General features: G+C 49.7%; 1 protein-coding gene across 1 annotated transcript; it reads left to right on the forward strand.

Moving 5' to 3' along the window:
* Positions 1 to 1968: 1968 nt before the first annotated feature.
* ZNF219 (zinc finger protein 219) lies at positions 1969 to 21329 on the forward strand. The gene is made up of 5 exons (XM_066627966.1): positions 1969 to 2057; positions 11445 to 11553; positions 12891 to 14235; positions 17539 to 17658; positions 19214 to 21329. Exons 2-5 carry the CDS (start codon positions 11548 to 11550, stop codon positions 20020 to 20022), a joined length of 2280 nt encoding a protein of 759 aa, XP_066484063.1. The 5' UTR covers positions 1969 to 2057; positions 11445 to 11547; the 3' UTR covers positions 20023 to 21329.
* Positions 21330 to 22109: the final 780 nt, after the last annotated feature.

Here is a 22109-nt window from a genome sequence, read left to right on the forward strand (position 1 = left end):
TATCTTAGCCAAACATGTAATCTTGTCAAAATAATCGGTCAGGTTTGTCTAACAAGACCTTGTTTTATATAAAAAGTATGCTAAACTATATTAGTCATTTCTGTTCTTCAATTGCAGGGTGTTTCCAGTGGCTGTTAGGGGTTTCCATCGTTTACCTTGGTTCTCTATGAGTTAATAATTTGTCAGTATGGTTTCCATTAACCCCCCCCCCCCCCACACACACACCTTTAAGAAAAATTTTTCCAACACTTTACTTCCAGCTTTCTAGAATTGTCCTTGATTTTGGGGGGGGGGGGTGGCCTGTGGAAAAATACTTTCTTTAACTAGTTTCTAACTCTTGGTTATTGAAAGCTGCAATCGTATGCACTATGGTTAATCCCACTGAAACTGTTGGCTATTTTCCTTAGGAGATAGGTTTAGGATCAGGCTGTTAATGTATAGTATTCACATCTGAGTATACTCCGCTACTCTCCCCTCCCGCCCAAAGTAGAGTGCTTGTTACCATAGTGTAATTCACCCTTTGGCTTTCCCTGACTAGAGTGCACGCTCAGTAATGGGGGTGGGGGTGGAGGTAAATGGTATAATGTGTAACTGTCCTATACATATTCAACTTGTGTGCTCTCTTCCCGCTTGTGGAGGCCTATGCAGGAGATGAATAAGAATCTCACCTACAGTTGCTAGGCAACCAGACTGCTCCTAGGCCTACTACCCCTTCCCCTAAGTTGACCTGAGTGACTGAGAGGCCAGCCCAAGGGTCCAGGCTGGCCTGCCTGCTCTCCCAGTGGAGTCCAGCAGGGCCTGACTTCCTTATTACTAGCATCCCTCGTCCTGCATGTCTGCCTCTGGCAGGGAGAGAGGAGAGCACTTGGCCTGCTCCCATCTCTGCCTGCCTCTGCCATAGCCCAACAAACTAGGCAGTGCCACCGGAGACACACACCACCACCTCTGTGACATGGCAGAACAGAAAATGCCAGGATCATAACTCTGGTGGTGGTAGAACAGACAAGGCCTCCAACCAGCGCCTTCCTCCATTCTGATGCTGCAATTATGTGGACAATTCTAGGCTGTTGTGCTAAACCACTAGTGCCAATCCAGTGTTTTCCCTTGCCATATCATGGCATGGCAGAGCAGACAATGCCAGGCTGTGCCTAGCAGCCATGCCAGGCCAGCATTCCCTCCGCCCCCCCCTCTTCCCACAAGTGGCACTCTCCATCTGTCTGTGCCAGACTGATTCCCTCCCACCAGTGTACAGCGAAGCAGACAATGGTTGCCTGTGCCAAGATGGTGCCCTACCCTGCCTTGCCTCCCCCCCCCTCCCCATGGCTCAGCAGAACAGGCTGAGACAAGCCGGTCTTGATCAGGTCTTGATCCAGTCCCAGTCGTTCCTCATCTGCTGTGTTGGTTTGGCTGTGGCGAGGTAGCCCGTTCTTGCCTGTGCTTCATCCAGATCTCTGTGTTCCTCCACGTACCCCCCAGACAAGAGTTGGTTGTGCCAGGCTGGTGCTGCTCCGCCGCCCTGGGATCTACTTTCCAGGACCCTGCAGAGCCAAGTGGCCTTGGGCTGGTCTCTTCCCCGACCCCCTGGAGCCAGGCAGGGCTCCTTCCTCCCATGCTCAGGACGAGAGAGCCGTGCCTCGGTGGTGCCACTCGCCCCTCCTCCCCCGGCGTGCTTCGCCTTCGCCACCCAGGGCCTGTGCCCGAGGAGGATCCCTTTCTCTGTCGCTCCCCCAGCCAGTGCCCCCCTCCCTGGGGGCACAGCCGCCCCCTCCGCGCGCCGGCCGAGCGAGAGCGCACAATGGAGCCGGGCAATCCCTCGCCGCGCAAGGCTCAGAAATGCAAATCGCCGCCGCTGCCTGCGGCTCTGTACAATGGAAGGGAGGGAGGAAGGGAGCGAGAGAGAGGGAGGGAGGAAGGAAGAGAGAGAGAGAGGGAAGGCGAGGAGGAGAGGAGAGGGGGGAGCCCCATTGGCGGGGAGGCTGCTCGCCCCGGCCCAGCCCCGACGACGCGGCGGGTCCCCGGAGCGCCCCCTCCTCCGCGCCGCCTCGCCGTGCGCCCTGGTGAGTAGCTGCGCTGCGCCGCGCTGTGCCGCGCCGTCCGCCCGCCCACCGGGCGCCCCCTCCCCAGAAAACCCTCGCCACCGCTCTGCGCGTCCTTCTCCCACCCCCCGCAGGCGCCCAGAGCAGGTGCATAGCAGGAGGGGGCAGGCGGGCATCCGGCCGCGGGGTTGCACCGGGCCAGGCTCTCCGGGCGCACGGAAACCTCCCGGCCTCTCTCGGCCTCGGGCTGCGTTATCCCCGAATGACCCGCGCCGCTTCCTCCATCTCTGCCTGGCCCGCTCCCCCGACGCTCTGCAGAGCGCCCCCCCAGCGCCATGTGACCAGGATGGAGCTTCAGACGGGGGGGGACGCGCCGGCCACACGTCTCCCTTTGCGCACATCTCCAGTTGAGCGCGCGGGGGAGGCCAGGATGGGTCCGGGCCACGGGGCTGGGAGCGGGTGGCAGGGGGCCACTCGGGGTGAAGCAGGCGGCCTGGGAGGGAGGGGGTTCATGTGTAGCAGGTGGCTTGAAGCCATGCGGGGGGAGGGACACACACACACACACGGGCTTGGTGTCATCCTGCATTCCGGTGGGTGCTGCAAAGATGAGGGCCAAAGGGCCATCCACGTTCCCACTCCTCTCCAAGGCGCACACTTTGCAGCAGGCAGTTTCCCCCACTGCCCCCCCCCCAAGTGCTCGCCTTTGAACCCTTGCAGTGGCACTGGTGGAGCATAAGGGAGGGGGGCTCTCAGATCAGAGGCCCAGCCCAAGTTGGCATTCTCAGAAGGTCTCAAACTTCAGTCTTGTGGGGGGGGCAGAGGGGGGTCACTAGCTCTGAGCCTCAGAAACAGCCCCTTTGCTCATCCTTCCTCTCCCCCCCACCCCAACACACACACTGGAATGTGCACTGGAGCATTTGCAGAGGCAGCTGCTCCCTTTGTTCAGGTTGTGTGGGGTGGGAAGGGGGGGTCAGCTCTGTGTCTTGCTGGGACAGTCGCTCTCTTGTCTCACAGTCCAAGGCAGAGCTGTGATGCGAGTGAAGGGCCTGGCGTGCTCCCATAGATATGGCCCCCCTTCCTCCAGCGTGGCCTGGAAGTTGGCGGGAGTCGACTGGAGGCACCAAGAAGGCCTGGCCGCCATCCTCCCTATTCTTGGGGAGACCCCGCCTGAGAGGCTGCACTCTGGGGGTGTATTCCCCTAAGAAGCAGCCATCTTGTCGGTTTCTGACTGAACGAGCACCCCTACAAACATACACAACCCATTTGTTAAAGTTGCAGTGCTGTAAAGTGCAAACCACCCCACCCCCGGAATACACACGAATAAACATGACAGGGAAATCTGCCTCACTAGCACTGAGTAGGCCCCAAAAGATTTCATATTATGTCGGGTTTTTTGAGATTAGTCATTTGGGTATTGCCATTGACCCAGCATGGCAAGACGCCAGAATGAATCAGCTATCTTTTATGCAGGCCTGTGAACACCACCAGCCTTGCTTTGCTGTAGGCAAACAAGGCCTGCTGTGTGATTTGGGCGCTGCTGGGTGTGATGCAGGCCCATAATACCTTCATCTTCAGCTAGACCACCATTTTAGACTGTAATATGTTTCATAATGAGGGGGCCAGGATGATGCGTGTTCCTTTTTACTTAAATCAGGGCTCAGCTGCAGAAACTATTTAAAGTGCATCAGGACCCGATCCTGGACCCTGAAAACTAATGACAAGAGTGCCTCAGAGCATTTGCAGAGTTCCTAAACCGTACAACTAACCTGTCTTTGCCACTAGCCAGCCATCCCTACTTTCAGATACAAACCCGGGCTTAGGGACACAGTATTGTGAGGAAGGCTAGGGCTGAATCCTATACTCATGTATCTGGGATTGAGGGCCCAATTTTATCCAACTTTCCAGTGCTGATGCAGCCATGCCAGTGGGGTGTGCGCTGCATCCTGTGGTGGTGGGGACAGCCCTGGAGGCCTCATCAAGATAAGGGAATGTTTGTTCCCTTACATCAGGGCTGCATTGTGATTGCATCAACACTGGAAAGTTGGAAAGGATTGGGCCCTAAGTCCAACTGAATTCTTTGGGACATACTTCTGAGTAGAAACGCATAGGAATGTGCTGCAAGACTCTCTTGTGATAGTCCAACATTCTTGTTAAACTACATTGCCCATGATTCTTTGGAATGGGGCAGGGGAAACCATTACAGCTAAACTAGAATAAAACAGATAGAAGTTTGCAGGGCAGATGTGCCCTAACAGGTAGGATGCTACATTCTTTGTACACCTTTCCTGGGGTCACATTGGAAGTGAAATTCTCTTTCAGAAAAGTATGCGTAGAAGTATGACCTCAGTTAGTAAACTTGAAGGTAGGGCCTGCAACTAGTTTTTGCTTTATCTCCTTATAGTTGAGAATGAATTCACACAATCAGTAGATGAGGTGGTAAAACTGTTCCTGGACTCTCCCACTTCAGACTGCAAGTGGGGGGGGGGGGGGCTGGCATGATGAACTTTGCCCAATAAAATCCTTGCATAAGGAAAACTAGGTGTGAGGGTGAAGATTTCCAGCCTGTCTTCCCTGACATGCTAGTTTTATATGTGTAAGAAGCTACTCCCCCCATCCCCATTGGGAAGCATTCAATCATGTAGCTGGAAGTGTGAAGTGAGATAGTCAAGAACCTGCTTTTGGGAGCAAGGTCTGCAATAAACTTTTTAAAACTGAAGTGGGATTCTGGATAACTTGTAAGCCAGCAAGCTTTTGCGCATATACGAGTCATTCCATGAAAGGTATTGTTTTACCAGTGAGAATATCAACTCCAGAGAGACACAAATCATAGTTTTTCTCAGCTTTTCTGTGAGGTCTGTTCCCCTTCTGGGGGTCACATGATAACAGTATGAATTCACAGCTCTGATTCATACATTCCTAAACTTAGAGTCAATGTCAGTTAAGGTTTCTGCCCTTCCTGTCTCCCTATTGCCAAAACCTTGAACCTAGAGGACATTGTAGCTCAAATTCTGCCTTTCATAATTCCCTTCTCTACCAGCTTTCACTCACCCCAAAGCATGGGGGAAAAAACCCCTGAAAACTCCCGGGTTTGTTTTCTAAGACAGCTGTATGTGACAATTGCCCATAGAATTTAAAATTTTAGAGGCACATACACTCACTTAGATCAGATAACTTTTTAAAAACATTTTAACCAGCATGCTATACTCATAAATCAGAACAGTTGATGCCATAGTTAAAGGGTGAAGTTTCATTTTGTATGGAGGAAATGGAGATGCTCAGTCCTATTAGTAATTGTAAGTACAGAAATAAAGGGCTGGCAGTAATTTCAGATTATTCAGATTAATTATTATAGAATCTGAGTTTGCGATTGGGAATATGATAGCCAGCTGGCACTTCTCATCTGTCTTTAATTGGTTTTAGGTCAATTAGGTGCAGCCTCAAGTGTTTACACATTGCATGGTGTAGTGAAATAAATGAATGCAGAGGCGGGAAACTTTTTTTTTTAATGTGGGTGACCATGCCAATTTTCATTGGTTTGTGGGCTGGGATGAACAACTGTGCATGTTAGCTCCCAGGCATGCAAACTGACACCTTTATTTTTTACATACACACATAAGCATGACAGTCCTCATTTACATACACAGAGAATGTGAATTTCAGATGATCTGTTAACCTAATTTGCACAGTGGTCATTTCCCTGTATCAAAAGCCCTTTTCAGTAATTGCATAGGTCAGGAACAGAATCTGCTGCCATGATAACCCTCCCCATGAAAGTTCATTTCTCCACAGTGCAAGATCGGAAAAGGGCAAAACTTTCTCCCCATTGCAGGCAAGTACTTTCAGGAAATAAAAAGATTATCCTGCAACAAGTTACCATTTACCAAAACCCCAAATCTTTGGTGTGACACCAAACCTGTTGCCACCCCCAACCTACAGCTTTGTTGCATATACTCAAACTAGCTCCAAGGGCTTCCCCTCCACTACAGGTCTATAGCAAATTCATACCACTATAACTGTTTTGGCTCTCCTCCCTCCCCCCAAATAAATCCTGGGAATTGTAGTTTGGAAAGGGTGCTAAGAATTTTTTCTTAGAAGTGCCCCTCAGATTTACAGTTCCCTGGGAAGAAGGCAAGAGAGAGCCAACACAGTGTAGTTCAGTGGTTCCCAAACCCTTTTGACTGGCAGCTCCCTTGACCTACTGAGCCATTGGCTGTGGCTCTCCATTAGGGCCACAATCCTAATCATTGTATTGTATTTTTTGTGAGGGTTCAGTGGCTCCCCCGGGGGAGCTATGGTTCACAGTTTGGGAACCACTGTTGTGGTTACAGGAGGGCAGGAAAAACCTGAACCCCCATGGAGCAAGAAACTCACAGAATAACTTCGATCTAGTCATTTAACTTTTGGCCTGACCTGCCTCACAGGACTGATGATAAAAGGCAAGGTGCGGAGAGCTTGGAGGATGGTTGGAATTAAAACGTAACTGCAACATAAAATAACTTACACAGGTTTGCATCTGAACTGTAAATATGAGTTAAATTTCATCCAAACCATGGTCATGGAACTGGAAAGTAGAGGCACTTTTGAAAGCAAGGAAAGGGGCCCATCCACAGTGAGGGAACCAGAAGTCGGTCTGGCCTAAGACCTTCCAGCGTTTGAGGCAGTGTGCCATATGTTGCTCCCCTTTATCTGTTCATATGCCAGGCTTTGATGTTACCATTCCCTGGTTTGGGAACTTTCTATTTCCATTCAGGGAGTGGAAGGCAAGCAGAGATGGAGCTGCTTCTGCCTGAAGCAGCTGCCTCAGTTGGCCTCATGGATGGGCCCGCCGTAATGAATGACGGGAAGAGCCACCCACTGTTTTCACCAACTCACAGAAAATCCCCTTGAACAGCTTCCACTGCTGCTGACTTTGTTTGCCAGTCTATAGAGACAAAGCAGGATCCAGACTTAAAGCACAGTGAGGACAGTTCAAGGGCCAGAGAGGAAAGGAGTGCCTAGTGGTTTCTTGGAGGGGGTATCTAAGAAAATCCTCCTGAGGATTTTTTCTTTGTTATCTTCTTCTGGCATAGGAGTGGTGAGGCAGATGTCAGAAGAGGGCTGTACGCTTTGTAGGCTGGTTTGCTTCAGGAGGAGAGGGAATCCAACCCCTCCCTGTTATATATTGGGTTCCACTTGCATTGACCTGTGAAGAGAAGCCTGGGCCAGAGAGGATACATAGAGAGGGGATGTTTGAGTGAGGACATGTGGAGAGGGATATTTGGGAGTATCAGTGAGAACACACCTGCTTCTGGTGTCGGGGCATATCATCACATATATGTAGCTCAGTGCATACAAGTTGTCTTCTACATCACAAATGTTTTAAGAAGTGGGGGGGGGAACTGGTGAGGGGCCCTCATCAGTGACGTTGTTTGAGGGGGGCAGCTGGGCCTCCCTCTGAGGTGCTCCAGAGGTTTTCTGGCCTCTTTGTGATGTGTGTGAGCGTGTTGCGTTCACCGCCCAAGTGCTTGGTGCGGTGAGCACAGTGAAGAACAGCCCTTTTGCTCACCCCGAGATGCCAATTGGCTCCAAATCAGAGCCACTCTGGAAGCCAGAGGTGGCACACAGGTGCGGGGGGGGGGGGGCTACGCTGTGATACTGGGGGGTGACATTGCAATGTCATTGCATCATCCCTCCTCAGACACCAGCCAGTCCAGCAATGCAGCTGGCTCACAGACAGTTTTATGTTGTACGCCTAAATAATAGGTGTACTTTAAATAATGCTGTTATAATGACTGTTATTTATATAATACATGCATGGCATATTATAAATGGCCCAAGGTCAAATAATGCGGTTAAAAACACGTAACTTCTGTCAAGAAAAGGTGGCATCCCAGCCTTTTGTAATTTATTTTCCCGGCGTTCTCCCCTTGCGCCTTCATTTCCTCAGCCTCTTATCCCCATCTTTGCCTCTTCTACTACTCCCACTGTGAGGCCCATGCGTCCGAACCCCTTGAATTTTCCTTTCTTCAGCCCGTTGCTGCTACTTCTCACCCTCTTCCTGCCAATGATTCAGTCTCTTCTTTTCCTAGTGCATTGCAGAATGTACCTTGCAAGCAAACTTTCATCCCCATTAGAGCTTCCCATTAAGAAGCTGCCCTGCTTACCAGTATCCCATTGCTGACATCCTCACCCTCAGAAACTAGAATGTTGGTTACTATTCCTAGCATCGCAGCAGATCAGCTAAGGACAATGGGGGAGGGAAGGATTTGCAGGCAATAGCCATTTTCTAGCCTATTACAGGTCGAAGGTTTCAGCATACTGCTCTCAGAGAGGAGTAGCAGTATCTGGAAAGGGTGCTAGCAGAGGCCGGAAGAACGCCTTTCTGTAGCAAGCAATACCAGTGTAATGCATTCATATCCCATTTCACAAGTTCCAGGGCTGAGCGCTTCTGTTTTTATTGGCTTCCGAGGAAGCGTAGGTTCTCTGTTATTCAGAGCTGTGGGTGTGCATTCTGCTTGGCTCTGCAAAGTGATGGGATGTTTTACATGCAAGCACTTGTCCTGGGAGATTTTTTTGAAGCCCTGGGAGATGTTTGGTGACATGGGAGTTGTTACACAAAGAGCCCAATCCTATCCCCTGCCACGCTATAGCATGTGGCTGTGCCAAAAGGCGTGTGCTGCATGCTGTAGTGGAGGGAGCCACCTGGAGGCAAACAGGAAAGTAAAAACATTGTCACCTACTTTCATGCAAGCCCTTAAGCCACCTATGGGTCTCCTCAGACATATGCCACTTATTTTGGTGGCATGTGTCCAAGGAGGGGGAAAGAGCAGGGAGGGTTTCAGAAGAGGGGATCAGATCGAGCATGCACCATTGCCACTGGATCCTTCCCTTCCCCATTCCCAGTATTTTCCCCAAAACACCCTTTTCCTACCCACCCACAATCCACCCCCCTAAACACACCGGCTTATCTGCACCAGAGCAGGTCACCACCCTTTGTGGCAGCCTGTCAAAATTGGCTGCCAGTGGCACACTTCATCATTCATTGGCAACAATTTATGGCAGCGGGCACGGTCACAGCATGGGATTGGGCAGTGTATTAGCCACATTTGTATCCCACCCTTCCTCCAACTAGCTCCGAGCCGCATTTTAGCCCACAAGTATCCTGTGAGATAAGTTAGGTTAATGGCTACTTGCCCTGAGTTGCCTAGTACAGCTGAACGAGTGTTGAGTTTGTCCACTTCCAAGAATGTACTCCAGCCTCTGTATCAAACTGGATGGCACAGAGGTTATTGCCCTTGCTGCCCCACGTATTCCTCTTTGAAGATTCAACGGAATGATTTTAGCTCACTGGTTTCCAACCTGTGATCTGTGAGACCCTCAGAAGTGGTCCACGAGACCCTCAGAAAAAATAAGGTCACCTTTGATCACTTCCAGTTCTTGCTGAACAAGTCTTCTTGTTGGCATCCTTCAGTCTCGGAAGACTATGGTATCGCGCTCTGAATAGTGTTCTGGAACAGAGTGTCCTCTCCAGTGCACGAAGCCTGGGTAAAGTAGGTATGGAGGATAGACTGTTACCCATGCAGCAAATCCCCCCTCTCCACGTCGCTGAAATGGTCAAATGGAAAGGTAGAAGCCAATACGGTTGGTTCCAGCGGCATTGCAGGAGTTGCCAGAACGTGACTGTGTTCAGCCATGAACTGCCTCAGGGACTCCGGCTCCAGATTTTGCCTTGAGGTTGACTCCTGAAGCCTTTTCCATAACTGGATGTAGCCACAAGGCAGTGGAGGTTTGGGATCAGAGTTTTCCTTCTCTCAGATGAGCTGCCTTCCCAGGCTGATGAGTCCCATCTACCTGATGGCTGTTCAGTCGCCTCTTACTACAAGTACAGCCAAACTGAGGGCCTATTCTTATCCCCAGCCCTCAGGGGAAAGTACTCCTCCATGAACCACCAGAAAGGGCAGTATCTGTGGGTGGTGTTTTCTCTGCCTTCTCTTGTAGTCCTTGGGGCAGTACTCACTTGGGAGATGCTCCCCCGTGGACCATCCAGAGCAGGTGGAGAACAGGCCACCTGCAGCCGCAGTTGGGAACAAAATCTTCTCTATAAATAATAAATCTAATACATCTCTAATAAATAATTATTGCAAATTGAATTGTATTTTTTGTGTGCAGGGGGAGGGGTGGGGGTTGCATATGGTTCCACAACGGTTCCAATTTTTGCCTTAGTGGTCTGCGGGCCGCTAAAGGTTGGGAACCACTGCTTTAGCTTGTATTGGGCTCTGTCATATGTGAGACCAGGAAAAAAATGTCTCCCTGGCTTGAGATCTATGGGGGCTTTTTGGTCTCTGTTTGTGCATGGTGAGGGATGGTGCCTCAAGACTTGAACGTTCCTGTCACTTTAAGAGCTCCACAAGAATGAAAGAGGATGCAGTTTCCTGTGCCACTCTGGTCTTTCTCCCTCTCTGCTTTTGAGATGAAATGGTGAGACCTGCTTGCCACAGAAGGCCAGAGGGAAGGGTGGGCAAAGAGGAAAGGGAGAAGCAGCAAGACCAGAGCTACCTATCTCTGGGTTGCAACCTGACTGCTGTTGATTTGGCTTGGCTAGTCCTGCCTTAGCAACCCCGGGAATATTGGCCCCAAACCCACAAGGTGTGCAGTTTTTGTTAGCTTCTATAGACTTCTAATCAAAATAGGAAAATAAACCTAAATAATTTTTCATTGGGCAAAAATGAGGATTGTTGTGCTGTGTTGAAAGCAGGTCTTTAATAAATTACCGGCTCATCAAAAAACATTACTGTGGAAGCTTCCAGTGATAAAAAAAAAATAAACAGAAAGCAAGCAAAGAAAATAAAATTAAAAAATTAAAATTAAAAAATTAAAAATGCAAGCTAAAAGCAATGCAGCAGAAGACAAGACAGCTAAAAACTGAAAATTAAAAACAGAAGCAATAAAACAGTAGTATGACGAATTAAAATGCCTGGGGAAACTCAGAAGAGTGGACCCCAGGAAAATGTTACTAGGGAGGGCATTTTTATTATAGTTAGGGAAAGCCCACTCTTAATTTCTGAGAAATGCCATGCTGAACTCAAACGCATCTGGAAACTAAACCCTTTGTACTGAAAGCTCTTCCCCTAATTTACAGGAACTCCCTCTACAGATTCAGTGATGAGGGGAAAACACTGGACATGTTCAGAGGCACCAGTTTCACCTACTCTTACTGCATATGTGTCCGACTTAAGCCTGGCATTAGAAACATGCTAAGGCTGAGCCTTGACAGTGAAACAACCTCAGTCCTGGTGACATCCCTGAGGATGCAATCCTTGAATGTGTGACCCACAGTGAACTGTGAAATGGTAATTGTGCCCTTAATGGACTGAGCCTTCTGGGCTGAAATTCTCCTCTTGTCCTCCCCACTTCATTCTTTCCCTGCAGCTCATGCTCCTGCCTATCTTCCTGTCAGGTGTGAGATGTCAGGTTACATCTCACTGGCCATCCTTCTGCCAATCAAGGACTGAAGCATGTAATCAGGAGCAGCATGGAGGTGAGTAGCTGGCGTTGAGAGTTGCGGAAGGGGAGGGACTCAAAATGGTTTTATGTGCCCCCAGTGGTCCCTTGCCCCACCTTGCAATTGCATAACCCAGAGGTTTTCAGACTGGGACGTCACAACGCCCCTGCCTGAGGGCTCTGGCCTCTTTGCCCTTAAGGGGCAGGGGCAGCCAGGAGGCAGCGGTGCGATCCCCAGGATCGTGCTGCTCAGGGGGCTGCAGGGGCTTGGCTGAACTCACACAGCTTCTTGCAGCCTCCCGGGGGTGTGGGGAGCCCTGCGCGGCTGCCTGCAGGGCTCCCTGAGGCTTCCAAAGTGAAAGTGGGGCGATCATGCCCCGCCTCCACCAAACCGGAAGCAGAGCGCAATCGCTCCACTTTCACTTCTGATGGGACTGCAGGGACTGGGGTGCACCGTCCAGTCCCTGCAGCAGCTGTCCCTGGGTTCGGGGAGCCCTGCGCAAGTGCCTGCAGGGCTCCCCAGGTCAGCAGCAGTGAAAGTGAGCGATCGTTCTCCACTTCCGGTTTTGCGGAGGCAGAGTGCGATCGCTCGCTTTCACTGCTGCTGACCTGGGACTTGCGCAGGGCTCCCCGAACCCAGGGACTGCTGCTGCAGGGACTGGACGGTGCACCCCAGTCCCTGCAGCCCCCCTGAGCGGCGCGATCCTGCAGATTGTGTTGCTGCCTTCCCCCCGCCCCTGCTGCCTCCCCCTCGCTCCCTCCTTACTGCAGGTTTGAAACTCTGGGAGAGTTTGAAAACCGTAGGCATAACATATTAGCAGGACTTCCCCCCCCCCCAATTTTCCAACAGCGAGATTGGACACCCTTTCTTTTCTTGGGTCCCCAGCCAAGGCCAGCCATCCTTTCCCTTTTACGTGTTTTTGAGATCCACTCTTCTTTCTTGCTGTTGATGAGCAATCAAACCTATTGAATATTGGCACATAGCAAGTCTGGCCACCTACTGCTAGAAGGAAGCCTCTGTTTGCTCCTTTCCTCAAGACGAGCAAGCAGGGGCTTGCCCTCACGAGCCTTGCTCATGTGAAGGGGTGTTGTTTGGCTAGTTCACAGACTGCTCTTTGGAAAGAGACATGGCCTAGTTATCTGCTGCAAGAAGAGATGCTTCTCTTCTCACCATGCCTGCCATGAGCCGGTATGTGTGCAGGTAATATTTCAGCTACTGCTTTGCAGGTAATACCCTGGCCTCCTACTGCAGGCCATTTGTCAATTTGATTCTCCCTTTGCTCCAGCACCTTTTAATGGAACCTGAAAGGTATGAAACAGGATATGGCAAAAATTCATTCCAGACCCAGTGCTTTTTTCTCTGTGTTTCCACAGGGTGCAGATTACCAGTTGCCTTCTGCCGACCCGGCCAGTGTGGCCCTCCCTTCCCCCTCCTCCTCCTCCTCCTGCGATGGAGCTGATGCCCTGGCTTTCAACGGGGAGCTGGACCTGCAGCGCTACTCCAATGGGCCTGGAGGGTCAGGGGGAGAGGCCCGCCCTTACCCTTGCCCCATCTGTGGCAAGCGTTTCCGTTTCAACAGCATCCTGGCCCTCCACACCCGCATCCATACGGGTTCCTACCCCCTCACCTGCCCCTACTGCGGTCACCGGGCAGGGCAGCGGGCCAGCCTGCGCCTCCACCTGCGCTCTCACTGCCCTGAGGCCCGAGCCCGCCTCAGCCACCAGAACCGCCTGCTGCTCGAGTTGGAGGAGCGGGCGCTTCTGCGGGGTCAAGAGGAGAAGGAGGAGGAAGAGGAGCCAGCTGTTCCTGTTGCACCCCCACCCCAACCCACCTTCCCCTGTCCTTTCTGCAAGGGGAAATTCCGTACCGCAGGTGAGCGGGAGCGCCACCTTCGCATCCTCCACCAGCCATACAAGTGTGGGCAGTGCACCTTTGCTGCTGCTCAGGAGGCAGACCTGCAGTGGCACAACCAGCAGGCTCACGGCCTTCCCGCTGCTAGACCCCCCACCCCTCCTGCTCCAGTCCCTGCCCCTACTGTCTCGTCCGCCCCTCCTGCCTCCACCCCCACTGCCCCCACACCTACTGAGTTCCGATGCCAGGTTTGTGGCCAAGCCTTCACCCAGTCTTGGTTCCTCAAGGGCCACATGCGCAAGCACAAAGACTCTTTTGACCACAAGTGCCAGGTGTGTGGGCGCGGCTTCAAGGAGCCCTGGTTCCTGAAAAACCACATGAAGGTTCATCTCAGCAAGCTGGGCCTCCAGAGTGAACAAAGAGGGCAAGGTCCTGGCCGGTCAGCACACAGCTTACTTGTGGGGTGTGAGGCCCTCTATCCTTCACTCCTGTCCCCGCGACCCACGGACAAAGCTAGCACCAGCAATTTTCTGGGCTATGGCGATGCCAGCTGTGCAGAGCGACTGCAGGCCACAGCCCGGGCGGTGGAGAGTGGCCAGCAGTGGAGGGAACGCCCTTATGCTGGGGGGTCCAAACATACAAGAGAGGATCCTGGAGGAACCCATCGCTGCCCCGACTGCACCCGGACCTTCACCACATTCCAGCAGATGGCCTTGCACCGCCAAAGCCACCTGTCCCGAGACAGGGAGTGGAGCAAGGGACAATCGCTGAGCTCTCACCTACTCACCGGACACTGGCTCCCCTCGAACGTGAGAGCCTCCACCGCAGCCAGCACCAGCCCAACTCTGCTGAGCCAAGGGGAAAAGGGCAAGTATGACCAGGCAGGGCTCAAACCATTGCTTGGTACCTGTGTTTGAAGGACGTGCTTTTGTTGACAAGTAGGAGGTTCTTACAGAATCAGAAGCATAAAGCAGGGGGAGGCAGTACTTTCATGCAGACCAGCCAGTGTTTTATGCACTAGAAACTAAGGGCACAAGCCTCACCAGGTCTACTCAGAAGTAAGTCCTATTTTGTTCAATGGGGCTTACTTTCAGGAACGTGTGGTTAAGGATTGCAACCAAAGTCACACAGAACTCTTCCTCAACCAAAAAATAAAAGTGCATGGTTGGGCTGATGTTGATTTGAAACCTCATATTCTCTTCCGTTTATAAAAGCATGTGTGAAGGGTGTGGTGGATGTGAAATTAAGGCATACATCCAGTTGGCAGGAATGAGTAAGGTCAAGGTCAACCCAAGACTTCTTGGTGTCTGAGGTGAAAAGCCAGATGCTGCCATCCCGTACTTGATGATGGGCCAGGCTCTCCTCTCTTCCAACTCCCTGGTTTGAAAAAGGAATATGGAGAACAGAATAAAACAAAATAAAGCATAGAGGAGATGGGGGAATGGTGGGCTAGAGTGTCAGGGAGGGAGGACCACTCCTTCTTTTGCTCTGTCCTCCTTTTCTAATCCAGGAAGTGGAAGGAGAAGGGAGGCAAGTGGGTAGGTGGAGCTGTGTACCTCCCACCCTTCTGCTGCTTGAGGCGACTGCCTCAGTTAGCCTTACGGATGGGGCCGGCCCCGAGTAAAGCCCAGTCTGTACATCAAAACCGAGAGGTAAAGCAACATTTGCTTGCATCTTGGGGGGAGAATGCTCAATAAGACATGAGTTTAAACAATTGAGAGTGTGGCACTAGCCTGAATGGTAGGTGGGCACTGTGGTACCTGATTGCCGCTATTGAACCATGGTGGAGGGAGGGAGGGAGGTAGAGTGCCCCTGTTTCGTAACCAACCACCAGTAGATGTGGGCTATAGGGGGCTGAGTGCCTTATCCCTGAGGATTCTAGGAAGCTACCCAGGCTGATGATGTCACTGGTTGCAGGTTGCAGAAGTTTGTAGCCTTTATCAACTTCTAGACACCTCTGAGCAGGTACTGCTCTGTTTTATCTGCACCATGGGTGCAAATCAAGCATTCCTCCTCTGTGTTGGTGGTAGTTGAATATCATAGCACACACCACTGCAGAGGCTGCTGAGTGTTTTAAAATATTTACTGTAAGATGTCAACCGAACAATGCCATTTTGATGTGTCTTGCCCCACAAAACTTATGTTAGCCATTTGTGGCCTAACACAGACAAGAAGCAAACAAATAAAAAGAACCAGTCTTTGTAAAGATTCTGCTTGGCAGGCAAGCAACTACTGTATTTATAGGTTTGAATAAAGCCCAAGAATGAGTTTTGTCTGACCAAATGATTGCTCCCAGTGGTTAAAATGGTTCCAGTTACATCAGGTATTGTTTTTTGCTGTAATTCTGTGGTTGATCATGTTTATATTACTCCTGCTTCCTGGTTCAGACCAGTTTGGGTAAATGGATGCTGGTGACGTGAGCTGTGCAGGTTCTCTTACACTCCTATGCTGAATTCTTCATGAAAAAAACTTGTCACAAAAAAATTGTTGTCCAACTTGATGCTAAATTACACAGTATTACAGTATTTGTTTTAGGAAGATGCAGTATCTATACTCAGGTGTGTATGGGTTCATTTTCCTGAATTCTCCCAGAAAATCTGAAGAATTATAGATGGGGAAAGGTGACAAGAACTATCCAAGAGCCCTCCAGCTCCAGGGTAGACTTATTTAAAACTATGGTGTGGGCATGCCCTAATTCTCAAGTCTGGGGCATTTTCTTTAGCTCTTAAAAAATGAAATGAAAGCCCTGAGTCACAAATCACTTTTACGTTGTGATTGTGAAACCTCCATGAGGGGATTTTACCAAATCATTTTGCTCAGTGGATATGTTGTTTAAATGTGCCCTCATCTGGTAAGGACTGGAATTTATCAGCTTCAATAAAATAATTGAAAACCAGACCTTGTGATTAATCCATTCAGTGTGGTAAATTCTGGCTCTTTCCACATGAGGGCACCCTGTTCAAAAGTTCACGATGCAAACATTCACAGCTTCATTTCTACTCTGTTCCATCTCTCTTACAGAGCAAACAGACTTCATCAGCACTAACAAACAACCCAAAATGCCTGCCACTTCAGAAATTCAAAGATTAGTGGCTTCCTTTGTCCTCTAGCCTTGTGTAGTAAGAGCCAGAGCCTGTTACAAGATAGAGGAGGGAAGGCTTGAAAGCCCAGCAGCCTTGAATGCAACAAATCAGGAAGTGCTTTCTTCATCTCCCAATCAAGGAATAGATTCAGAGTTTGCCTAAAATCAAATATGACAATGTAGTAGTAGGGAGAGTGACCCCATTAGTAGACAATATGGAACTAGATCTGGGTGGAATCGTTTTTGGCCCCAAGGATGTGTAGAAGAAAGCATTATTTTTTTCCCATCTCAGTTTTGCACCATCACCATTGACTTTGAAGGAGTGTGTGTGAGTGTGTTTAAATCCCTTTTCAGCTAAGCTGATGATTATTTTGGAATTGGGGAGGGGCAATGGGAAAAAAGGAAGGAGGGGTTTAATTTAAAGGAATATTACACTTAACCAGATTCTGTACAGGAAAAGATTCTTGAATGATGCCTTTGTAAAAGGGATAATTTTTGCACATCCAGCTTCTCCTGCTGAAGCAGTACAATGGTGGCAAAACCAGGCCAGTTCCTGCAATGGCACTTTCAGGGTTAAATAGCCATTCTAGGGGTGGGGATTTTCCATGGGGAAAATGGCATGGGGGTAATGGGCGAAACACCCCAGTTTCCAGGCTGTGCTGTTTTTAGGATAAAAATCTGAATCTGGATCATTCCGGTTTTGCGGAAGTGAAGCGCAGTCGCTCCACTTTCGCTTTCTGCAGGCTGGGGAGCCCTGCAGATGCTCGCGTAGGGTTCCCCGCACACATAGGATGATGCTCAGGGACTGGTGAGTACATCCCAGTCCCTGCAGCCCCCCTGAGTGGCGCGGTCCTGGGGATCGCGTCGCTGCCTTCCCCCTGCCCCTGCTGCCTCCCTCCCCCTACCCTGCAAGCACTTACTGCAGCTTTCAAACTCCCAGAGAGTTTGAAAACCACAGCTCTAGGGACTCGATAATGGGTGAAAGTACCAACAGTAAGCAATGTGGAAACTGAAGGGGGAGGCTCAAGAAAATTTGAAATCCCATCATCCTAAAATCTCTTCCCCTGCCTCCATTATGTCTTTTCCAGATGTGCAGGGGCAGCCACGCCTGGACGGATCTCGCCGGGGCTCTGGGAAAGACTGTCCATTTTGTGGGAAATCTTTCAGATCTTCCCACCATCTCAAAGTGCACCTCCGTGTCCACACAGGTAAGAGCTGAGAGCAGAAACAACAGGTAGGGATTGCTGTAAGGGGCAGAAGTGGACACTGAGAATGTGTTTTCCGTGCTGGTTTCTTATCTGTTTGTACCTTGCATTTCTAACCTGGTCCTCAGTCATATCAGGGTTCTCAAAGCTGCTTACAAACACGTATTAAAATCACACCATACGAAATAAATGTACAATAAAACCACCCATTAGTACAATAAACTAGATATATATGTAGGCTGGGTTGCTGGCTATTGAACGTTTTATGAAGTAGTTATTTTTGTTGACTTGTTCCCAAGGTTCTCTTACAAGTTGTCTTCTGAATGTTTATGAAACTGGGTGGCAAGGTTCCTCCTTCATAAGTTATGATGCCACAAGCAAAAGACATTTTCTTTATTTTTACTGTTGGACTGAAGGAATTTAGATTCTGTCCTTCTGATGAAAACAACTCCACAAATATAGTTAAGTATATTAAATATTAAATATGTAAGTTTAATCTTCTAGACCAGTGGTTCCCAAACTGGGAGCCACTGTAACCAGCCAGATGAGCCACAGAATCCTCATGAAAAGCCCACAGCCCTATACAGTGTATAGAATTGTAGTCCTAATGGGGAGCTGCAGACAAGGAGGCACAGGAGGTCAAAAGAGCCACCAATCGATAAAGTTTGGGAACCACTGTTCTAGACAGATGAAATGGTAACAGCGTCTTGCCCATAGAGCTTTTAATTTTTATGCTGTAATTTTATTGTGTTTTTAACAGACATGTAAGCTGCTCTGAACACATGTGAGCACAGAACAGTGCAGAAAATGTTTTAAATAGATAAAATTAGTTGTGGGCTATTCAAAATTTAAGATTCTGATACAGGTTGAGCCTCATTATTCGCATGGGTTCAGTTCCAAGCACTCAGGTGGATGGCAAAAAATGCACTATAGCAAATTCATTTTAAAAAACAAAGTTTCCTTGCTCCAGTGATTTAAAAACAGCCATGCTGACCTTTATGATGTCATTTAAGAGTCATTAAGAAGACAATCCATCAATCAGTTGTCCTCCAAGCCCTTCACTCAGCCCCTCCCTTCACCAATGCAAAGTGATCACCTTTCTTTCAAGTGCTCAGGGGGAAGGGAGGGGCCACTGGAGAGAGAAGGATTGTCACCCAGCAGCCCTCTCTCTCTCTCTCTCTCTCTCTCTCTCTCTCTCTCTCTCTCTCTCTCTCTTTCTCTCATTAAGAAGGCTATTATTAAAGGACTGTTCAGTTTTTTAAACTGATTTTAAAGGGATGCATTTTTCCCCTTCTCTAGGGATCAGCACATTCCTTCTCATTTGCAGGGGCCTTTCCTGCTGAGTCAAATTCGTGTATAAAAAATCCATGTATAAATAGGCTGGACCTGTATGTCTAACAAGTGAAGCTTTTGGGCATTCACAGCAACTTTGCAAGAGTTCTTTTTCTCATTCTACAATACGGCTGAGGAAGGGTGACTCAACCAACTGTGACACAGCTTGCCCCCCCCCCCACAGCTAACTGCCTTGTCAATTTGTCTCTCCCATTTCTTCGTGCAGGCGAGCGTCCGTACAAATGCCCTCACTGTGACTATGCTGGCACTCAGTCTGGCTCTCTCAAGTACCACTTGCAGCGTCATCACCGCGAGCAAAAGAGCGCCGCCGCCGCTGCTGCAGCTGCTGCAGGGACACTGGAACGGTGCCACATCCCACTTGCTCCCACTGCAGTTCCTGCCTTTCCCTCGACACAGCTGGCCAAGAGCCATGGGCCCTTCCTACCTCTGGGGGGCTTGGGTGCAGCTCGGTCCCGACCATCCCGCCGCAAAACATTGATCAATGGGAAGGCTGACTTTCAGCCCTTGGACCTGTCCCTGCGGCCAACCCTGGCAGGAGGGGCCCTCCACCGTTGCCAGTTCTGCCCTTTTGCCACCTCGGCTCCTGAGCTCATGGAATTACACCTTCAAGTCCACCACAGCCGAAAAGCCCGTACCCGCCGCTGCTCTCACACTGTCCCTAAACCCCATGCAGGGATAGGGGAGGAGGAGGTGTCTGAGCCCCCCCAGAGCCCACTGCTGAAAGGACCCAAGTCCCTAAGTCCAAAGGGGGAGACCACCACACCTCAGAACGTCTGGCATTCAGAAGACCAGGGAGAACCCCCCCGACCCAAATTGCCCCGAAGGAAGCGGTCACTTGATGGAGCATTGGTTGCCAGCCTCTCTCCTGGAGCCAGACCAACTAAGCAAGATTGGGAGAGCCTTTCCCAAGAGGAGGAATTTCCTGGCCCTGTGGTCCAAAAGGGGCAACACCAGGAGGCATCCAAGACAGGCCAAAGCCTCATGGAGTTGCAGCTGGAACCAGTGCAAGCCTAAGTATGTCTGCTCTGCATCTTCAAACCAGTTTCAAACCTGTTTAACTGTCATGGCAACCCTCAGTCAAGGGACTCTAGAACCAGTAGTTTTTTTTTCTCATTTTTTTTCTCTGAAGTGGCACTTTCCAATAAAGAATTCTCAGTACCTTGACAAAATTACAATTCCCAGGGCTCTTGTGCAGGGTGGGATGGAGCAGGGTGAGGCTGTAGCTTAGTGGTGGTGCACAAACTCTGCCCGCAGAAGGCTAGAGATTGAGTCCTTGGTGTCAGCTAAAAGAGGCAGCCGGGCTGCAGAAGTCTCCTGAAGAGACGCTGCTAGTCAAAATCTGTAGCACTGGACCAGCAAATGGTCGGACTCAGCATAAGGTCACGTCATATGCTCAAAAGACAGTTAAACTAGTTTCAAACCTGTTTACGTTCGTAGTATAGATGTGCAGAGACCAGAAGAGATGGCTAGTAAGATGCTACCCCACAAGTGACCTGGTCATATGCTCATTTGTGAGAGGTGTTGGGGTAGAAGTTAGTAGGGTTGTCAACTTTTTTTTTTTTTTAAAGATCTCTGCCTTTACCAGCAGAAAGATAGGCAGACATTCAAGTGGTGCAGGTGTTCTGTGCCATGTAGCTTTTAAAAGCACTGGAGCCCTGCCAGAGGAAGGGAGGTGGGGAAGTGTCAGCCCTGTGAAGTAGAGGAGAAAAACTGATATGGCTGGTGTATGGAATTGGTCGAAGGGGCAGTGATGCTGTAGCAGTCCTTTTTAGTCAAACAGGGTTTTGGGGCAAGGTGGTTGGGAGATGCGAGGTTCCAACCTGCTCCTCAGTTCTGAGCATGGTGTGGTTTGGTACCACAGTCTGAGGGATCAGGCCCTGTCACACCCTTGTTGAGAGGCCCCCGTGTGGCACAAGGGTCCTGCTTTGGACCATCAACAGGTTGAAGGGGAGAATTTCTGCAGGTGCAGCTTTTCTCTCCATAGTGCTGCTGTAGTGGCAGAAGCTGAGCCTACCCAACTTCTCCCTTCCCAGCTGTGGAGCCTAGTCCCTTGTTGAGCCTGTTTACCGTCTTAAATGCCACAGAGGTGGGCAGGCCGTGACAGCCACTGAGGGGACGTCAAGCACCTGTGACAGGGCCGCATCTCCATAGCAACCAGGTGCCACAGTCTCTTGTGTGCGTAGCAAGCGACCCAATGCCAGTATGTTGTCTCTGTAGTGACCCCGCAGCAGAGCCTTGTTTCTGTAGTGACCTGGCATGGCAGGGAGCTTGACAACTAGAGTTTTCTATTTTTTTATTGTTTTTCTTGTAGAAAATTTGAAACTGGAAATAAAAATTAAAATGAGAAACCAACAAATGTTCCATAAAATGCTTGTCTGAATGTGCGCCTTGAGCAGTACCCCTCAGCCTGAGGGCTCCCTGTTATTTGGTTTTCCTCCATTAGGTTTATAGGTTTCTTCAAACTCCTTGTTCAAAAAATAGCATGCATAGAGTGTGGATTCCTGCAGAGTACCTGAGAACCACAAACTACTGACAGCCCAATCCTATGCATGTCTAGTCAGAAGCAAGTCCCCTTAGAGTCAATGGGGCTTACTCCCAGGAAAGTGTGGATAGGATGAGGCTCGTCTCCTATACTCACTTTTGTGGGATTAAGTCCCATTGAAAACACTGGGACTTAACATCTGAGTAGACATGCCTGCGAATTGAGTTCTAAGTCTCAACAGAGGCTACTTGAGCAACAGTGTGTCACTTTAGCCACATACTCGTGCTTCCATTTGGGTTGTCCTTTTAACCAGTGCATTTCTCACATTGGCAGACCACACAGTGCACTTTAATACATTTCTGTGCTATCCAGTTACCTCTCATAAAACTACAGAGACTGCTGGGTGATGCTTTATTGAGATTTTAATGGCTCTTTAAAAAGTATTGTTTTTTTTTTTTAAAAAAGGCTTAATGGCTGCTGCATGTGGTGTATGCAAAAGAGGAGTTTTAAAAGGCCAGCTTAAATCAGATTTAGCACTTTGCAAAGTGTGTGAATAGGGGGAGGGGGAGTCATTGTTAGGTGTTGACTCACTAGCTTTGAATCTGGCCTTGCACTCCTA

This window comes from Tiliqua scincoides, chromosome 5 (genome assembly GCF_035046505.1).
Source record: "Tiliqua scincoides isolate rTilSci1 chromosome 5, rTilSci1.hap2, whole genome shotgun sequence".
NCBI lineage: Eukaryota > Metazoa > Chordata > Lepidosauria > Squamata > Scincidae > Tiliqua > Tiliqua scincoides.

What these genes read in the sequence shown, in the direction of transcription:
- ZNF219 (XM_066627966.1), top strand. An exon ending in GCTGAGCCAAGGGGAAAAGG is followed by an intron (nt 14,236 to 17,538) that starts GCAAGTATGACC and finishes TGTCTTTTCCAG; the next exon opens with ATGTGCAGGGGCAGCCACGC. An exon ending in GCACCTCCGTGTCCACACAG is followed by an intron (nt 17,659 to 19,213) that starts GTAAGAGCTGAG and finishes TTCTTCGTGCAG; the next exon opens with GCGAGCGTCCGTACAAATGC.